A 19,739-nucleotide genomic window follows, 5' to 3' on the forward strand; every position below is an offset into this window, starting at 1 on the left:
CACTATTTCAAAATGTTTTCTAATTTCCCATGCAATTTCCTGTTTGACGTGTGGGTTGCTTAGAGTGTATTTAATTTTCGTATTGTTAGGACTTCTCTGGATGTCTTCACTGTGATTTCAATCTAGTCTTTTTATTGACATCTAGTTGGCATACGATGATACATTCGTTTCAGGTGTGCAGCATAGAGAGTAGACGACCGTATGCAATGTCTGCCACCTGTCACCATACAGCACTGTTACAATACCATTGCTGTACCTTTCATCCCTGTAAGTCACCCATTCCGAAGTCGGGATCCTATACTTCCCACTCCCCTTCACCTATTTTGCCCATCCCTCACGCCCCTCCAGCAATCACTAGTTGCCTGTATTTACGGGCCTGTTTCCATTTTGTTTGCATGTTTTGACTGTTAGATTCCACCTATAAGTGGAATCAAGTTATTTCTCTGACTTCGTTCACTCAGCATAATACCTCCTAGGTCTATCCATGTTGTTGCAAATGGCAAGATCTCATTCTCTTTTATGACTACTATTCCATCGCGTGTATGTATGTCTGTGTGTGTGTATGGACACACACACACACACGCACGCACACACACACACACCCCACATCTTCTTCATCCTGTTGATGGACACTTGGGCTGCTTCCATGTCTTGCCTGTTGTAAATGATGCTGCAGTAAATATAGGGGTGCGTGTATCTTTTTGAATTGGTGTTTTGTTTTCTTTTGGTAAATATCCAGTAGTGGAATTACTAGATTATATGGTAATTCTATTTTTTTTTTAATTTTTTTAAATGTTGATTTATTTTTGAGAGAGAGAGACAGAGCAAGAGCAGGGGAGGGGCAGAGAGAGAGGGAGACACAGAATCTGAAGCGGGCTCCAGGCTCCGAGCTGGCAGCACAGAGCCCGACGCGGGGCTGGACCCCATGAACCGCGAGATCATGACCCAAGCCGAAATTGGATGCTTAACTGACTGAGCCACCCAGGCGCTCCATATGGTAATTCTATTTTTGATTTTTTGAGGAACCCTCATACGGTTTTCCACAGTGGCTGCACCAATTTACATTCCTACCAGCAGTAGGCAGTGGTTCCTTTTTCTCCACATCCTCATCAGTGCTTATTATTCATCTTTTTGATACTAGCCATTCTGACAGATAGGATGTGATATCTCATTCTGGTTTTGATTGGCATTTTCCTGATGGTAAGTGATGTTGGGTGTCTTTTCATGTGTCTCTTGGCCATTTATATGTCTTCTTTGGAAAAATGTCTATTCGGGTCTTTTGCCGGCTGTTGAATTGGGTTATTTGGTTTTTTGGTGTTAAGTTATATGTAAGTTGTTTATATGTTTTGGATGGTAATCTCTTCTCAGATATATCATTTGCAAATGTCTTCTTTTATTAAGTAGGTTGCCTTTTTATTTCACTGATGGTTTCCTTTGGTGTGCAAAAGCTTTTTATTTTAGTGTAACTCCAGTAGTTTATTTGTGCTTCTGTTTTCTTTGCCTGAAGAGATAGATGTAGAAAAATGTTTCTAAGGCCAGTGTCGAAGAGATTACTACCTGTGCTCTCTTCTAGGATTTTTAGGATTTCGGATCTCACACTTAGGTCTTTAATCCATTTTGACTTTATTTTTGTGTGTAATATAAGAAAGTGGTCCAGTTTTCCCAGCACCAGTTATTAAAGAGACTGTCTTGGGGCATCTGGGTGGCTCAGTCAGTTAAGTGTCCGACTCTTGATTTTGGCTCAGGTCATGATCTCACAGTCGTGAGTTCTCTCTCTCTCTCTCTCTCTCTCTCTCTCTCTCTCTCTGCCCTTCCCCTTCTTGCACGTGCACACAAGATCTGTCTCTCAGAGTAAATAAACTTTAAATAAAAGAAAGACTGTCTTTGCCCCGTTGTATATTTTTGCCTCCTTTGTCAAAGATTAATTAACCATATAAGCAGGGGTTTCTTTCTGGGCTCTCTCTTCTGTTCCATTGATCTATGTGTCTTTGTGCCACTACCATACTATTTTGATTACTATAGCTTTGTAGTGTATCTTGTGGGATTGTGATACCTCCAGCTTTATTGTTACTGGTTTTGAATTTAATTCCACTCTGGTCAGAGAACATACTCTTCAGTATTCCAGTGTTTTGAAACTTTTTTCATAACCCCTAGATACAGTTATTTTGATGGATTTTTGCATGTGTATTTGGAGAAAAAATGTGTGTTCTATAGCTGGGTGCAGTGATGATCTATAAGTTTCATTTTAGTTAAAATGGTTAATTTTAAGGGTTCAGAGTTTGTATTGTTTCACTGATTTTTTTTTTTTTTTATGGTCAAATTGTTTCACCAACTAAGAGAAGTGTGTTAAAATCTCTAACTCTGTAGTTTTGTCCATCTCTTAGTTTCTGTTTTTGCTTCGTGTGTTTTGTAGCCTTTGTTAGATACATATGCGTTTGTAATTTTTACATCATTTTGCCATATTGACCCTTTTATTATGGCTCTCTCTGTCTTTAATAGTGTTCTGTTTGTTTTTGTTTCCAGTTTGTATTCAAATTCCAGTTAATTAGCATCAAGTGTAATATTCATTTCAGGTGTAGAATTTAGTGGCTCCTCATTTACATACAACACATGCAACACCCAGTGCTGATCACAAGTGCCCTCCTTCATACCCATCACCCATCTAAGGCATCCCTTTGCCCACCTCCCCTCCAGCAACCCTCAGTTTGCTCTCTAGAGGTAAGAGTCTCTTACGGTTTGCTTCCCTCTTTTTTTTTTCCTTCCCCTTTGTTCATCTGTTATGCTTCTTAAAATTCCACATGTGTGGGAAGTCATACAGTAGTTGTCTTTTTCTGATTTATTTCACTTAGTATAATACACTCTACCTCCATCCACATCTATTTCGTAGAGTCTCTTTTTATCCGATACTAGTTTAGCCACTCAATCTTTCTTAGGCTTTGCATGATATATTTGTATGTCTTTTATTTTCTTTAACGATGCATATTTAGAATAGGTGTCTTGTTGACAGTGTGTAGTTGGATCTTTTCTTTTTATGTGATCTGCCAACATCTGCCTTCCGATTTTTGGGTAGTACATTCACACACAGTGTAGTTATTAATACGGGTGTGTTTACATTCATCATCGTGCCTTTGGGTCTTCTCTCTTTGCTCATCTGTCGTTTTCTGTAATATTTTGGGCAGATTAAATATTTTTTGGTGTTTTGCTGTAATGCCTCTCATGACTTCTGGCTGCTGCTTTTTTAGTCCAGGCCCTGGGGTCTTTGCTACGTCTGCATAGTCAAGAGATCTGCCAAAGATGTGGGTAGGGTTTATAGTCCTAGTTAGGGACGGACCCTCTGTGGATCCCTTACCTTTGGTTTTTCTCCCCTAAATTTCCAGTGGTGTTTCCAACCTTGAGTTGTGACCTTTGACACTCCAAACGGTGTTTGGGGTAAGTAATAGCACTGAGTCAGCAGAGAATCAAACTCACAAATTTTACCCTGTGCCATTAATGGTGAGCCAGGGATTTGGGAAAAACTTAGATTAATCTTACTTCTGTGGCTTTCTGGCTTCCAGGATTTCCACCCTAAACTTCCTGTTCCCCAGCCCTGAACAGTTTTGGCTTTTTCTTGCCAGATCTGGAAGGGGGGGTTAATTTGGGAAGTACTCTAATGCAAAAGAAATCTTTAAAAGTTGTGCACAATTCTCATGCCCACTTGTAATCTCTCCCTCTCTCCCCTTCTTCATGTCCCACACCCGTCCCCAAGCAACTACTGATCTACTTTCTGTCACTCTACAGGACTTTTTTTTAATTAAAAAAAAAAATTTAATGCTTAATTTTGAGACACAGAGAGACAGACACAGAATGCAAGCAGGGGAGGGCAAAGAGAGAGGGAGGCCCAGAATCTGAAGCAGGCTCCAGGCTCTGAGCTGTCAGCACAGAGCCCGATGCGGGGCTCGAACTGATGAACCGTGAGATTGTGATCTGAGCCAAAGTCAGACCCTTAACCAACTGAGCCACCCAGGGGCCCCTAAAACTTTTTTTAAATCATATAGTGTTTTTTCTTTCCCTTGGCTGTCTTATTTTACTCAGTATAGGTTGAGATTCACCCGTGTTGTTGCATCTATCCATAGTTCATTCCTTTTTATTGCTAAGTAGTATTCCAGTGTGAATATACTACTATTTGTTTATTCGTTCACCTGCTGACGGGTTTGTCCAGCTTTGGGCTATTACGAGTGAAGATGCTGAATATTCTTATATATGTGTGTGTATTGGCATACACCTTCATTTTTCTTAGGCAAGAGTAACAAATGGAATGGTTGGATCTTATGGTTGGCATATATGTGTTACTTTTTATTCATTTTTTTCCACTGGCGTGTATTTAAGTCTATAAATACATTTTTATTTTTATTTTCATTTTTTTTAATTTTTTTACATTTTATTTATTTTTGAGAAACAGAGTGAGACAAAGCGTGAGTGGGGGAGGAGCAGAGAGGGAAGGAGACACAGAATCTGAAGCAGGCTCCAGGCTCTGAGCAAGCGGTCAGTACAGAGCCTGATGTGGGGCGCAAACCCACAAACTGTGAGATCATGACCTGAGCCGAAGTCAGACGCTCAACTGACTGAGCCACCCAGGCGCCCCTATAAATACATTTTTAAAATAGGTTTTATTTTTCACGTAACTTTTAGGTTCACAGCAAAATTGAGCAGAAGATACAGAGAGTTCCTCTAGACTACACCCACGTGCAGGCACACACACAGCCTTCCCTGTCAACATTTGATACTAGAGTGGTACTTTTGTTGCAGTCGATGAACCTACAGGGATACATCATCATCGCCCAGTGTCTATACTTCAGAGTTTGCTCTTGCCGTTGTACATTGTAGGAGTTTGTACAAATTTCTAGTGGTATGTATCTACCATTACGGTATGATCCAGAACAGATTGCCTTAAAATTCTCCGTGCTCTACCTGTTAATTCCCCCTCCCCTCTAGACACTGTCAACTAGCGATGCTTTTGTCTCCATAGATTTGCCTTTCCCAGGATGTCAGGTGGAATCTTAGAGCTTTCAGCTGTTTCAGATTCACTTCTTTCACTTAGCAATGTGCATTTAAAGTTCCCTCAGGGCTTGATAGCTCTGTTCTTTTTAGCACTGGACGATAGTCCATTGTCTGGATGTACCACAGTTTATTCATCCATTCAGCTTGATGGCTTCCAAGTTTTGACAATTATGAATAAAGCTGCCGCAAACATCTGTGTGATGATTTTTGTGTGGACGTACGTTTTCCACTCATCTGGTAAGTACCAAGGTGCACTATTTACTTTTGTGGCTTTATAAGAAACTGCCAGACTATCTTCCAAAGTGGCCATACCATTTTGCATTTTCAGCAGCAGTGAATTGAGGCTTCCGGTTAGATACTCACCAGCAGTGGTGTTGACCTTTGGGATTTGGGCCATCCTAATAGGTGTAGTGGTATCTCATTTTGATTTGCAGTTCACTAAGGACATGTGATGTTGAACACCTTTTCGGAGGCCTGTTTGCTATTAGTATATTTTCTTCGGTGATGTGTCTGTTCAGGGCTTTTGTCCATATTTTAAACACATTGTTTTCTTATTGTTGGCTTTGACGAGTTCCTTTGCCACATATATTTTTTACAGATATTTTCTCCCTGACTCCCCTTACTCTCTTGACGCGGCTTGCACAGAGCAGAAACTTCATTTAGGAGTTTGCTAGTTTTGCGTTTACGTTAAGGTCTATGCTTTGAGTTCATGTTTGCAAAAAGCTTAAACACTCCATATGGATTGTTTTTTTTTTTTTTTTTTTTCCGCATGTGAATGTCCGGTTGTTCTAGCACCGACTGTCTTTGCTTCATTGTATTGTCTTTACCCCGTTGTCAAAGATCAGCTGATTATATTTGCTTGAGCCCTATTTCTCACGTCTTTATTCCACTCCATTGGTCCATTTCTTTTGTCGCCAATTCTACACCATCTTGAATACTGCAGCTCTATAGAATAGGTCTAGGTGTTGCTTAACGCGTCTTCCAACCTTGTAATTCTCCTTCAATACTGTGTTGGCTCTTCTGGGTCTTTTGCGTTTCCGTAGAAACTTCTAAATCCATTTGTCGATATCCACCAGATGTCTCGCTGGGATTTTGATCGGGATTGTGAAGGACTGACATCTTGACAGTCTTGGGGCTTTTTATCCCTGAACATAGACTCTTAGGGGGTGCTAATGTAAATGATAATGCTATCGTAATTTCCAATTCCACTTGTCCATTGCTTGTGTATAAGGGAGCAATATACTTTTTTGTATCAATTTTGTGTTCTGCATCCTTGCTGTAATTGTTTATTAGTTCCAGGAGGTTTTTTCATTGATTCTTTGGGGGTTTCTACATAGACAATCACATCATTCACCAACAACGTTTTATTTCTTCCTTTGCAATCTGTACCCATTTGCGTTAGCTGGGACTTACAGTACACTGTTGAAAAGGAGTGCTAAGAGATTCCTGATTTTAGCGGGAAGGTTGTATGTGTCTCACAAAGATACTAGTTAGATGTCCTTTCTCCAGTTGAGGAATTTCATCTATATTCCTGGTTTGCTTGAGAGTTTTTATTATAAACAAGTATTGGATTTTATCAAATGCTTTTTCTCTGTATCTTTTGATAGTCTTATGTGATTTTTCTGTAGTTTTTTCATGTAATGGATTAATTTTCCAGGATTGAACCTTTCTTACATGCCTAGTATGCTTGACCACAGCATCTAATTCTTTTTATGCATTGTTGCATTTGACTTGCTAATATTTTTGGAGGATCTTTGGCGTTGATGAAATATATTAGTCTGTAGTTTTCCTGTAATATCTTTGTCTGATTTTGGTATTAAGGTAACGATGGCCTCATAGAATGAGCGAGGAAATATTCTCATTGCTTTTGTCCTCTGGAAGCTATTGTAAAGAAGTAATATAATGCCTTTCTTAAACGTTTGGTAGAATTCACAAGTGAACACATCTGGGCCTGGTGCTGTTTCAAAAGATTAATGATTCAGCTTCCTTAATAGATACAGGCCTAGGGCCCCTGGGTGGCTCAGTCGGTTAAGTGTCCGACTCTTGGTTTGGGCTCAGGTCATGATCTCACGGTTGGTGAGATGGAGCCCTGCATCAGGCTCTGTGCTGGCAGTGCGGAGCCTGGTTGGGATTCTCTCTCTGCCCCTCCCCTGTTCGTGCACGCTCTCGGACTCTCTTTCTCTCAAAAAAAGTGAACTTTAAAAAAATACAGATGTAGGCCTATTCAGATTGTTTCTTCTTGTATGAGTTTTAGCAGATTGTGTCTTTCAAAGAATTGTTCCATTTCATCTAGATTATTAAATTTGTGGGCCTGGAGTTATTCATGGTATCCATTTGTTATTCCTTTTGTGTCCGTAGTATCTGTATTGATGTCTCCTTTTTCTTTCCATTTTATGGAGCTATAATTGACATATAGCACCGTAAAATTTTAAGGTGTACATCATAATGATTTGACTTAATATTACAAAATGATTACCATAGTAATTTTAGTTAAAATCCATTACCTGTTAGAGGTTTTTTAAAAATGGGTTTTTTTCCCTTGTGATGAAAACTTTTAGGGTTTATGCTTTTAGCAACCTTCAGATAGGTCACATAAGCAGTGTTAACAATGTTCACCATTCCATCACCAGTACTTATTTACCTTATCATTGGAACTTTGAGCCTTCTGGTCCCTTTCCTCCAGTCCCTCCATCCCTGGTAACCACAAATTCGATCTCTTCCTCTGAGTTGTTTTTACATCTACCTACAAGAGAGATCATACGGTATTTGTCTTTGCCTGACTTATTTCACTTAGCATAATGCCCTTGAGGTCCATCTGTGTTGTCATAATGGCAAGATTTCACTCTTTTTTATGGCTGAATAATATCCCCCCCCCCTTATACACGACCCGGTTTCTTTATGCATTCATCCATCGATGGACCCTCGTTTCCATGTATTCGCTATTGTAAATGCTGCTGCAGTGAACATGGTGCAGATCTCTCCGACAGGCTGATGTTGTTTTCTTCAGATATATGCCCAGAACTGGAATTGCGAGGTCCCGTGGTAGTTCTGTTTTAGATGTTTTGAGGACCCTCCTTACTGTTTTCTGTACTGGCTGCGCCAGTTTACAATCCCAACAACAGTGCACAAGTATTCCCTTTCCTCCACATCGTCACTTCTTATCTCTCGTCTTTTTGATGCCAGGAATTCTAACGGGCATGAGGTCGTATCTCCTTGTGGTTTTGATTTGCATTTCACTAGCGATGAGCAATACTGGACATCTTTTCACGTACAGGTTTCTCCTGCTCTCTGAACGTAGAGGGTTCCTATGAAGTCTTCTGTGAGCCAAAATGGCCTAAAGAAGCAATTACCAGGACACCTGGGTGGCTCGGTTGGTTGGGCATCCGACTCTTGATTTTGACTCAGGTTATGATGTCACAGTTGTGAGATCAAGCCCCGCATCCGGCTCTGTACTGAGCGTGGAGCCTGCTTAAGATCCTTTTTCTCCCTCTCCCCCCTTTGCCCCTCCCTCTGCTCACATGCTCTCTCTCTCTCTCTCTCTCTCTCTCTCAAAAAAAAAACAAAAAACAAAAAAAAAAAAACAGTTACCAGTCATTTATATGGAACATTTTTTACTGTTTTGACTGTTCCCAGACCCAGAAATGACCTCTCTCTTAGGCTTTCTGCTACCTAGGACACATCTTGCTCGTGGGTGCACAGACGAAGCACGGGTGCTCCCAGCCACGGTTAAGGCTGTAGTGGCTCCGGCACTGAGATGCTGCCTTTGGTTCCGGAGGTTAGCCGTTGGCCCTTTGGGGCGCGCGCTGCCTCTGTCACGGCTCACCGCAAAACGAAAGCTAAATGCTCTTTTCACTTTTCACCTTTTCTCATAAAAGTGAAAACGCTCTTCGGATTTCTTGTGGTTTAGCAAATGCCAGGACTCACGTACGTTCTTTGTAAAAGTTAAGCGGTGTAACACGCACTTTCAAAAAGCAGGTGGTGCCTTGGGGCTCCTGGGTGGCTCAGCCGATTGAGCGTCCGCCTTCGGCTCAGGTCACGATCTCGCAGTTCGTGAGTTCGAGCCCCGCGTCGGGCTCTGTGCTGACAGCTCAGAGCCTGGAGCCTGCTTCGGGTTCTGTGCCTCCCTCTGTCTCTGCCCCTTCCCTGCTCATGCTCTCTCTCTGTCTCTCAAAAATGAATAAAGTTAAAAAAAAAAAAAAGTGGTGCCTCTAACTGTTGGCTATTTGAGTACAGGTGTACCTCTCTCCAGGTGGGTTTTTATGCTCCTGGTATTTGTGTGGTTTTTACAAATTGAAGGTTTGTAGCAACCCTGCATCAAGTCTGTTAGCACTGTGTCTCTTTTTTATTATTTTTTAAAGCTTTTTAATGTTTATTTTGAGAGAGCGCATGAGAGTATGCAAACGGGGGAGAGTCAGAGAGAGAGGGAGCGAGAGAATCCCAAGCAGGCCCAGCACAGAGCCTGATGTGTGGCTTGATCCACACATCCCAAGACCAAGAGCTCAGGACCTGAGCCGAAACCAAGAGTCCCGATGCTTAAGTGACTGAGCCACGGGGCACCCCAGCGCTATTTTTCTAACAGCCTTTACTCACTTCATTTCTCTGTGTCACATTTTGGTAATTCTCTCAATATTTCAGACTTTGTCATGATTATGCCTTATTCCTTATCTTTGGAGGAAAGTGTTTCATCTGATTTTAGAATGTTAAGTCAACCTGTCATTCTTGAAACAATCACCAGCTCATGATTTTGTGCTCTTTTTATACATTGTTGGGTTTATTTGGCCTAACTTTGTAACCGCGGTCCTGAAAGATACTGGTCTGTAGTTGTCTTTTCTTGTAACGTCTGTGTCTGATTTTGGTGTCAGGGTGATGTTGGCCGGGTAAAGTACATTAGGAAGTAGTCAGTCTTAAACACTTCGCTGGAAGAGTTTGTATGTCATTAGTATTATTTCTTCCTTAAAGGTTTGGTAAACTTTCTACATGAAGCCACGTGGGCTCTGAGTTTTCTTTGTGGAAAGGTTTTAAAATACGAATTTATTTTATTTCTTTGATACAGGGCTATTCAGATATCTTCTTAGATCAGCCTTGTTTTCTCTTTCAAGAAATTTGTCCTATTTCACTTTAATTTTTTAATTTATTGGCATAAAGTTTATAATATTCTCTTTTAAAAAAATTAATGTTTATTTTTGAGAGAGAGGGAGACACAGCATCTGAAGCAGACTCCAGGCTCCGAGCTGTCAGCACAGAGCCTGACCTGGGGCTCAAACTCTGACCATGAGATCGGGACCTGAGCCAAAGTCAAGACGCTTAACTGACTGAGCCACCCAGGCGCCCCTCTTGTCTTTTAATTGTGTGTACAATCTGTGTACAAATCTGATAGTCTGCTTTCATTTAATTTTGGTATGTACCGAGAAGCGAATTTGCTGGATGATCTTGGGTATTGGTAGGTTTTTGGAACAATCACCAAACTTTCTGTGGTGGCTGCATTGTTTTACGTTCCCACCAACAGCACACGGGATTCCAGTTTCTCCTCATCCTGACCAGTACTTTGTTTTCTGGCTTCTTTTGTTTCCATATAGTTGCCTTACAGTGTTACTTTAGTTTAGGGTGTGCAACATAGTGGTTCTTTTTACTTTTCCTGCTCATGCTTTGAGCAAGTAATCACATGATCCCATAACAGGAAGCTTTTCCCCTTTTTTCTTCGAAGAGTTTTACAGTTTTAGCTGTTTAGGGCTTCGGTGCATTTTGAATTGGTTTTTGAAAGATGTAAGGTAAGAGCCCAACTTGATTCTTTTGCAACGACATGGGGATTTCCTAGCACCACCTGTTGGAAAGATGTCCTTTCCCTGTTGAGTGGTCTTGGAACCCTTGCTGAAATCCTTTTGACCATATATATGAGTGTTGATTTCTAGGTTTCCTATTTTATTCTGTTGGTCTCTATATTTGTCTTTGTAATTGATTTTTATTTCATATCATTCATTGTTAGTGCATAGAAATAAAATCTCACAAAAATTAGTTGTGTCTGCAACTTGGCTGAATTTGCTTATTGCTTCTTAAGCATTTTCTTTGTGGAATCTTAAGGGTTTTCCACAAATAAAATCATAATATGTGTCAACATTTTTACTTCTTTCCAATTTGGGTGCCTTTTTTTCTTGCCTCATTTCTCTGACTCAGACATTCAGTACTGTGTTTAATAGACATGGCAAAAGCAGGCATCCTTACCTTGTTCCTGCTGATGGAGGGAAAGTTTTCAGTCTTCCACCATTGAATATGATGTTTGCCGTGAGCTTTTCACATATGGCCTTTATTTTGTTGAGATATTTTCCTTTTATTCCTGGTTTGATAAGTGTTTTTATCATGCAAGTTTATTCAGTTTTGTCCGTTGCTCTTACTGAATTGAGATGATCATGTATTTTTTTCTTCATGGTGTTGTGGTATATTACATTGGTTGATTTTCCATGTTGAACCATCTTTGCGTTGTAAGAATAATTCTCCCTTGGTCATGGTGTATAAGCCTTTTATTTTGCTATTGAATTCTGTTTTGTTGAGGATGTTTGCATCAGTGTTCATCAGGGATATTGGCACTTAGATTTTCTTTTCCTTTAGTATCTCTGTCTGGCTTTGGAATCAGGGTAATGCTTGCCTTCTAGAATGAATTTGGGGCTGTTCCCTACATGTTACTTCTTCTTTAAATATTTGGTTGAATTTTCCAATGGAGCCATCTGGTTCTAAGCTTTCCCGTGTTCATTCTTCTTTGTAATTACTTTTGTAGTTTAGATTTCTGTTCATGATTCTGTCTTGGTAGTTTGAGGGTTTCTGGGCATTTGTCCATTTCATCTAGGTTATTTTTTTACATACACTCTTTCATAGTATTCTTTTAAAGTCCTTTGTATTTCTATAAAATCGTTTGTAATACCCCCTCTTTCTTTTGATTTTGGTAAATGTATTAGCAAAGGTATGTGGTCATGGTCCTGGACTTTTCCTTGTTGAAAAGTTTATTGTTACTGATTTGATCTCCTTACTGGTTACAGGTCCATCAGATGTTGTGTTTTTCTCATTTAGTAATGGTAGGCGTTTTCCTAGGAATTTACCCATTTCATTTAGCTTATCCAATTTGCTTGCCTACAAATATTCATAGCTTTTTCTTAGAGTCCTTTTATTTCTATAGGGCCAGTAAGATTGTCCCACTTTCATTTCTGATTCTAGCTGAGTCTTCTCCTTTTCTTAGTTAATGAAGCTAAACCTTTGTCCATTTTGATCTTTTTTGAAGACCAACTCTCTAATTTTTCTCTCTTTATTGTTTCCTTCTTTCTGTTAGCTGTGAGTTTAGTTTGATCTTTTTCCAATTCTTTAAGTTGTAAAGACAAGATTTCTTTTTTAATGTATGCATTTGTAGCTATGATTTTCCCTTCTAGCACTGCTTTACCTACAGATCTCATCAGTTTTGATATGCTGTGTTTTTGTTTTCATTTGTCTGTAGGTATTTTCTTCCCTTTTGATTTCTTCTTTGATCTATTTTATGTTAATTTCTACTTAGTTGTGGGTTTTCCTGTTTTCCGCCATGTCTGGTTTTCTTGCATTGTGACTGGAAAAGTAGTTTGTATGACTTAACATAGGCCCCGCTGATGTATAATTATAATGTTCCAGTCTTCTGTCTCCTTATTGGTGATCTTTTCAGTTGTTTTGTCCATTATTAAAAGTGTGTATTGAAGCCTCCTAATGTTATTGCAGAGCTATTTCTTTTGATTCTCAGTGTTTGCCTCCTATTTAAGAGCTCTGATGTTTGGTGCATGTGTGTTTGTAATTGTTAGGTCTTCTTAGTGTGTTAATACTTTTATCATTTTACAGTGACTTGTAATCATTTTTTACTTAAAGTCTTTTTTTTTTTTTTTTTTTTTTGTTGTTGTTGTTCCTGTTATTAGTATAGCCATCCCTGCTCTCTTTTGGTTACTCTTTTGGCCTGGAATATCTTGTTTCATCCTTTGACTTTTTACCTGTGCACATCCTTAGATTTCAGGCGAGTCTGTTACAGGCAGCATATAGTTGGGTCGTTTCTGAAGCCATTCTGTCAAGCTGTCTTTCGATAGGGGATATTTTTTTTTTTAAACGTTTTTTTATTTATTTCTGAGACAGGGAGAGACAGCATGAACAGGGGAGGGTCAGAGAGAGGGAGACACAGAATCCGAAACAGGCTCCAGGCTCTGAGCCATCAGCCCAGAGCCCGACGCGGGGCTCGAACTCACGGACCGCGAGACCATGACCCGAGCCGAAGTCGACCGCCCAACTGACTGAACCACCCAGGCGCCCCTCGATAGGGGATTTTAATCTTCATGTCTTACAGCTTTGTTTGTTGTTCATTTCCTTCCCTACTCTTTTTGTGTTATTTGTAGTTGATGCATTTTGATTCTTTTTTTGGGTGTACGTTCTTTAGGACGTTTATGTAAACACCATGGTAACCACAAAAAAAAAAAAAAATACCTAGGGGCTCCTGGGTGGCTCAGGTCATGATCTCACAGTCCGTGGGTTCGAGCCCCACGTTGGGCTCTGTGCTGACAGCTTGGAGCCTGCTTCAGATTCTGTGTCTCCCTCTCTCTGACCCTCCCCCGTTCATGCTCTGTCTCTCTCTGTCTCAAAAATAAACATTTGGGGCGCCTGGGTGGCGCAGTCGGTTAAGTGTCCGACTTCAGCCAGGTCACGATCTCGCGGTCCGTGAGTTCGAGCCCCGCGTCGGGCTCTGGGCTGATGGCTCAGAGCCTGGAGCCTGTTTCCGATTCTGTGTCTCCCTCTCTCTCTGCCCCTCCCCCGTTCATGCTCTGTCTCTCTCTGTCCCAAAAATAAATAAACGTTGAAAAAAAAATTTTAATTCAAAAATAAACATTAAAAAAATTTTTTTAAATACCTAAGGTTATTAAAACAATCTATTTTAAACTGCTAAGAGCTTAATTTCAACCACGTACAAAAACACTTTTTACAACTTCTCCCTTCCCTTAATATTATTGCTATCAAAAAGTATATTGTGTACCCATAGGATTTTAAAGACAGTAACAGAATTAAAAGTGAAGTTAGGAACTGAAATTATACAGGTTTTGTCTTTTAAATGTTTACTTTGAGAGAAAGATTGCCAGTGGAGGAAGGGCAGAGGGAAAGGAGAGAGAGCCCCATGACTGTGAGATCATGACCTGAGCTGAAGTCAAGAGTCAGATGCTTAACCCCCTGAGCCACCCAGGCACCCCTAAAATTATACAGGTTTTTAAGTGTCGCCATATATTACCTTTAGCAGAGAACTTCATTTCTTTCTAACTTGCAAATATTGTCCAGTACCCTTCCAAACACTCTTTTAGTGTTTCTTGTAGGTAAAGTCTAATGGGAATGAACTCCCACAGATTTTGTTCGTCTTGGAACGTCTGTTTCTCCCACATTTTTGAAAGACAATTTTACTGGAAATATGTTCAGTTGTCTGATTTTTTTTCCCTTCATTAATTTACGTACATCATCCTACTGTCTTCTGACCTGCTAGGTTTTTGTTGAGAAATCCGCTCGTGATCTTATGGAGGATCCCTTCTATGTGACGGACTGCCCTCTGCTGGCTCCTTTCTAGATATCTGACTTTGCACAGTTTGGTTTTAGTGTATTTTAAGGTGGGTCTTTTGGAGTTTATCCTGTGGAAGTTTTGGAGCTTCTGGACACTATTACTTCAAATTAGTTCTCTACCCCCTTTTCGTATCCTCTGGGACTCATACAGTTCATCCCCTCGTCAGCTTGAAGTCCCTTCGGCCCTGTTCATTTTTTCCTTTTGCTTTTTCAACTTGATGCTTTCCTGTGAACTGGCTTCCAAGTTCATGGATTCTTCTGCCTGTTCAAGGCTGCTGTTGAACTCTGAGTGAAGTTTTCAGTTTTGTTACTGCATTGTTCAGGTTCAGAATTGTGTTCAGGTGTCATTTTCCTCATTTTATGTCGTTATCTTGTCATGGCAGTATTTCTTAGTTTATTGAGCATATTTAAAGTTTTTAAAGTCTTTGTCAAGTAAATTAGAGTCCTGTTTCTGCAGGTTTGGTTTTTTAGAGTTACTTACTCTCCTTTGCATGAGTTGAGTTTCTTTGTTTGCCTTGTGATCTTTTGTTGAAAATTAAGCCTGTGGGGTCGGGGGACAGCCACCTCTCTGTGGACTGGCTGTGTGCGGAGGAAGACCTTCATTAGCTTGACATTTTTCTGGGGTGCATCTTCCCTGGACCCTGGTCTGTTCCATCATTCCTTCCCATCCCTCACCACCCCCGCATGTGTGGCTGCTTTTGGACATGTTGATTTTTCCCACCTCTGCTTTTTTTCAGGACCTCAGGTTTTGATTATATTCCTCTGCCTGACCATTTCTTCCCCCCAGGTGCCCACAGGTCTGCAAACTCCATCACAGAACCGTGTCCCTCTTCCCACCAGTGCTCAGGCAGCAGCAGCCCCCAAATCAGTCAGAACATTGCCAGCACGTTCTGCTCTTTGCTTCCTGAGAGAGGAACCAGGAACCGGGCGGCCTCCTCCCAACCTCCCCACACACTCACCAGGGGTGGGTGGGGCGAGCAAAACCTCTGGGAAGTTTTGCAGTTTCCAGCACAGCTTTTATTTGGCTAAATGTTATATTGGTTGCTGCTGCTTCTTAACTGGTTTTCCAAGTTCTCACCAAGTCATTTTTGTCTGTGGTGTTTTACTTGTCGTTCCTGGATGGGAGCAGGGCTGGACCTTCCCACTCTGCCCTCCTGCTTATGTCACTTGCTCCTTTGGCCCTCTGAGTATATTTTGGACAGTCCTAAAGACTCTGGCATTGGCGTTACCCATCGTGGACAGTTCATTTCTGCCATTTTATTTTATTCCCTCCAATCTAGGCCATATTTTTCCTGGGGGTTTTGTATGCTTTAATTTTTTTGTCATTGTTGCAAATTGGGCATTAGAAAAAACATCTTTTGAGATCAGCTCTTGTCCAGGGAAGATCTTCACTAATGTGCAGGGTGCGTTCTGAACCCTGGGGTCTCCCCAGGCATATTCTGAGTATGTGTCTTGCCTGAACCTATGTGTGTGGTTTTCAATTCCTTCATATACAAAGACTCCCAGAGACGGTCTCCCTAACTTTTTGAGGACAGAGCTGTTCTCTTTTAGTCCTTCATACAGAATCTCTGTTCCCAGCCTTCTGCAGGTCTCTAGTCCCCCAGCAGACCCCAGATGGGTTAGACTATCACAAAGTCTGCTCTGTCCAGTTTGAAATAGGGAATTGGGCTCCTGGATCCTTCAGACAGCACCTTGCCATAAGCAAAACTGCCAGTACGTTTACAAGTAGCTGCGTACTGAGAATACCCAAATGACCCCCAAGGAAAGACGCATGCTTAGAGAAGGGGCTCCTGGGTGGCTCAGTCGGCTGAGCATCTGACTTCAGCTCAGGTCATGATCTCACAGCTTGTGGGTTCAAGCCCTACGTCAGGCTCTGTGCTGACAGCTCAGAGCCTGGAGCCTGCTTCAGAGTCTGTGTTTCCCTCTGCACCCCACAGCTGTGCACACATGCTCTCTCTCTCTCTCTCTCTCTCTTTCTCAAAAATAAATAAAAGACCTGAGAAGACCTTAAGCCCTCACTCTGGGCTGATCCCAAATTTCCTTCCCTTTTAAATGTGTGGGTTTTTTTCCACCGGATATTCTATTGTTTGCTGTAGACCTTTGTTTTTCAGATATTTTAGCTAGTCTCTGGGTTTTTTTTTAAATAAAAATGTTTCCTTTGAGGAACAAGGGCTTGGAGCTTCTTAATTCACCACCTTGCTGATGTCAGTCTCTCTGTCCCTGATTCTTTATTCTCTTTATCCCTTCAGGAGGAGGCAGGAATCAAAACGAGAAGGAGACTCTTCACGAAGCAGGAGTAAGGTGCCTTTCATTGGGAGAGTTTTCATGTTGGCAAATCAAGAGACATATCGTGAGCAAATTCACCAAAGATCAAGACTCCAAGATAAATATTCAAGGAAAGAGTTCTGAGTTCCCTGAACAGTGTGATTCCCCCTGTCAAGTGGGAGCGGGAATATGTATTCAGGCTTCCGTGGAAGACAGCTGTATAATGAACCTTATAGAGGATCATTCCAGTATTCTTGAAAATCAAGAATTTCTGGCTGGGAGAGTTCAGAATTCTTGGAGTAAAATATATCTCAGCGAAACACAGAATTACCAGAGAAGTTGTAAGCAGACTCAGATGAAAAACCAATTATGTATATTTGCTCCATACGTTAACATCTTTAGTTGTATCTCACACCACCATGATGGCGATAAACCTCACAACGAAGACTGCGGTAAAGATATCTTAAAGGTGTCCCCTCTGGGCCAGCAGACCTACCACTGTCGTCAGTGTGAGAAAGCATTCAACGATGGCCCCAGTCTCGAACTTCATCAGCAGGTACACTCGAGAAAGAAGTCCTCCGAGTACGGCGTACACGAGAAGGACGCCCGCCATAGCTCAGCTCTGCCCATTCCACAAAGTGTTTACGCAGGAAAAAAACGCTATTGGTGTCACGAGTGTGGGAAGGGTTTCAGCCAGAGCTCAAACCTGCAGACTCATCAGAGAGTGCACACAGGGGAGAAGCCCTATTCGTGCCTTGAGTGTGGGAAGAGCTTTAACCAGACCTCCCATCTTTACGCCCATTTGCCTATTCACACAGGAGAGAAGCCCTACAGATGTGAAAGTTGTGGGAAGGGCTTCAGTCGTAGCACAGATCTTAACATTCACTGCAGAGTCCACACTGGAGAGAAACCTTACAAATGTGAGGTGTGCGGGAAGGGCTTCACCCAGAGATCACATCTTCAGGCCCACGAGAGAATCCACACCGGAGAGAAACCATATAAGTGTGGAGACTGTGGTAAACGCTTCAGTTGTAGCTCAAATCTCCATACCCACCAGAGAGTCCACACGGAAGAGAAACCGTATAAGTGTGATGAGTGTGGAAAGTGCTTCAGCTTGAGCTTTAACCTTCACAGCCATCAACGGGTCCACACGGGAGAGAAACCATATAAATGCGAAGAGTGTGGGAAGGGTTTTAGTTCAGCCTCAAGTTTCCAGAGCCATCAAAGGGTTCACACGGGGGAGAAACCATTTCGCTGCAACGTGTGTGGTAAAGGCTTCAGTCAGAGTTCCTATTTTCAAGCCCATCAGAGAGTCCACACGGGAGAAAAACCATACAAATGTGAGGTGTGTGGGAAGCGCTTCAATTGGAGCTTGAATCTTCACAACCATCAGAGGGTCCACACAGGAGAGAAACCTTATAAATGTGAAGAGTGTGGAAAGGGCTTCAGTCAGGCCTCCAATCTTCAAGCTCATCAGAGTGTCCACACTGGGGAGAAACCGTTCAAGTGCGATGCGTGCCAGAAGCGATTCAGTCAGGCCTCCCATCTTCAAGCCCATCAGAGAGTCCACACGGGAGAGAAGCCATATAAATGCGATACATGTGGCAAGGCCTTCAGCCAGAGGTCAAATCTTCAAGTCCATCAGATCATTCACACTGGAGAGAAACCGTTTAAATGTGAGGAGTGTGGGAAAGAATTTAGTTGGAGTGCTGGGCTCAGTGCTCATCAGAGGGTCCACACAGGAGAGAAACCTTATACATGTCAGCAGTGTGGTAAAGGCTTCAGTCAGGCCTCCCATTTTCACACACATCAGAGGGTCCACACTGGAGAAAGGCCATACATCTGTGATGTCTGTTGTAAAGGCTTCAGCCAGAGATCACATCTTGTGTACCATCAGAGAGTCCACACTGGAGGAAACCTGTAGAAATGTGAGGTGTGTAGGGGTGGCCTTCGGTTAGCGTTCACATCTTCATCTCCATTGGAAAATCGACGCTAGTGATTGTAGAAAGTTCCTTCAGAACTCAGAAGCCTCAAGGAATCTTCACATGCAAGCAGCTCTGTGAAGTGCTGTCTTTTAAGGACAGTTGGGTGAATTCTTTGTGAATCGGATTTCACAGACGAGAGAAAACCTTTTCCATAAATACGGCCAGTGTTTGTGCCAGCATCCTGAGTGTCCCAATTTTTCGAGATGCGACATAAAAGAACTTCAAAATTCACCCCAGTCTACCCAGGAAAAAGGCCTTATAAATGAAGATTAGGGGCAGGACTTTAACAAAAGTATAGTGATGGACAAGTAAAATTAATGTCAGTGGCAGTGTAACCTCCATGTAGGGAGGGATGTTTTTCACTACTTTATCTCTACTGTGTAGAAAAGTGCGCTTGGCTCATAAGAGATGCCCAGCAATTACCGGACAAAGTGGAGAAAATCTATCATTAGGACAGATACAGTAAAACCTTGGTTTTATGTGTGCCATACGTGAGCATAATTCATTTCCAGAAACATGCTTAATCCAAAGCAGTTGTATACCTAAGCCAATTTCGTCATAAGAAATAACTCGGATTTGTTCCACAACCCAAAAATATTTGGATAAAAATGATTACAATACTGTAATATAATACAAAATCATAAAATATAAGGAAAAATAAATTAACCTGCACTTACCTTTGAAAACCTTAGTGGCTGGTGTGAGGGAGACAAGAGAAAGGAGGGTTACTGTGTAGGATGACGGTCACTGTCACTAACGGAATCACTGCTATCTATTGGTTCAATGGACTCTTCTTCTGCACAGGGCCCTTGTATGTGGTCGCACAGATGTTGGCTACAGTACAGTATTAATAAGCTCTTGTCA

At 41.6% G+C, this 19,739-nt stretch overlaps 1 protein-coding gene across 2 annotated transcripts in view; it reads left to right on the forward strand.

Annotated features, from left to right (window-relative positions):
* The window catches only part of ZNF235 (zinc finger protein 235), a 33,121-nt gene extending 13,588 nt beyond the window's left edge, over positions 1-19,533 (forward strand). For both annotated transcript variants that reach the window (XM_045442042.1, XM_045442043.1), the window contains exon 4: positions 16,878-19,533. In XM_045442042.1, the coding sequence (XP_045297998.1) occupies positions 16,878-18,814 (1,937 nt within the window). In that variant the 3' untranslated portion in view covers positions 18,815-19,533. The remainder of the gene's footprint in view (positions 1-16,877) is intronic.
* Positions 19,534-19,739: the final 206 nt, after the last annotated feature.

Source organism: Leopardus geoffroyi, chromosome E2, assembly GCF_018350155.1.
Source record: "Leopardus geoffroyi isolate Oge1 chromosome E2, O.geoffroyi_Oge1_pat1.0, whole genome shotgun sequence".
Classification (NCBI taxonomy): Eukaryota; Metazoa; Chordata; class Mammalia; order Carnivora; family Felidae; genus Leopardus; species Leopardus geoffroyi.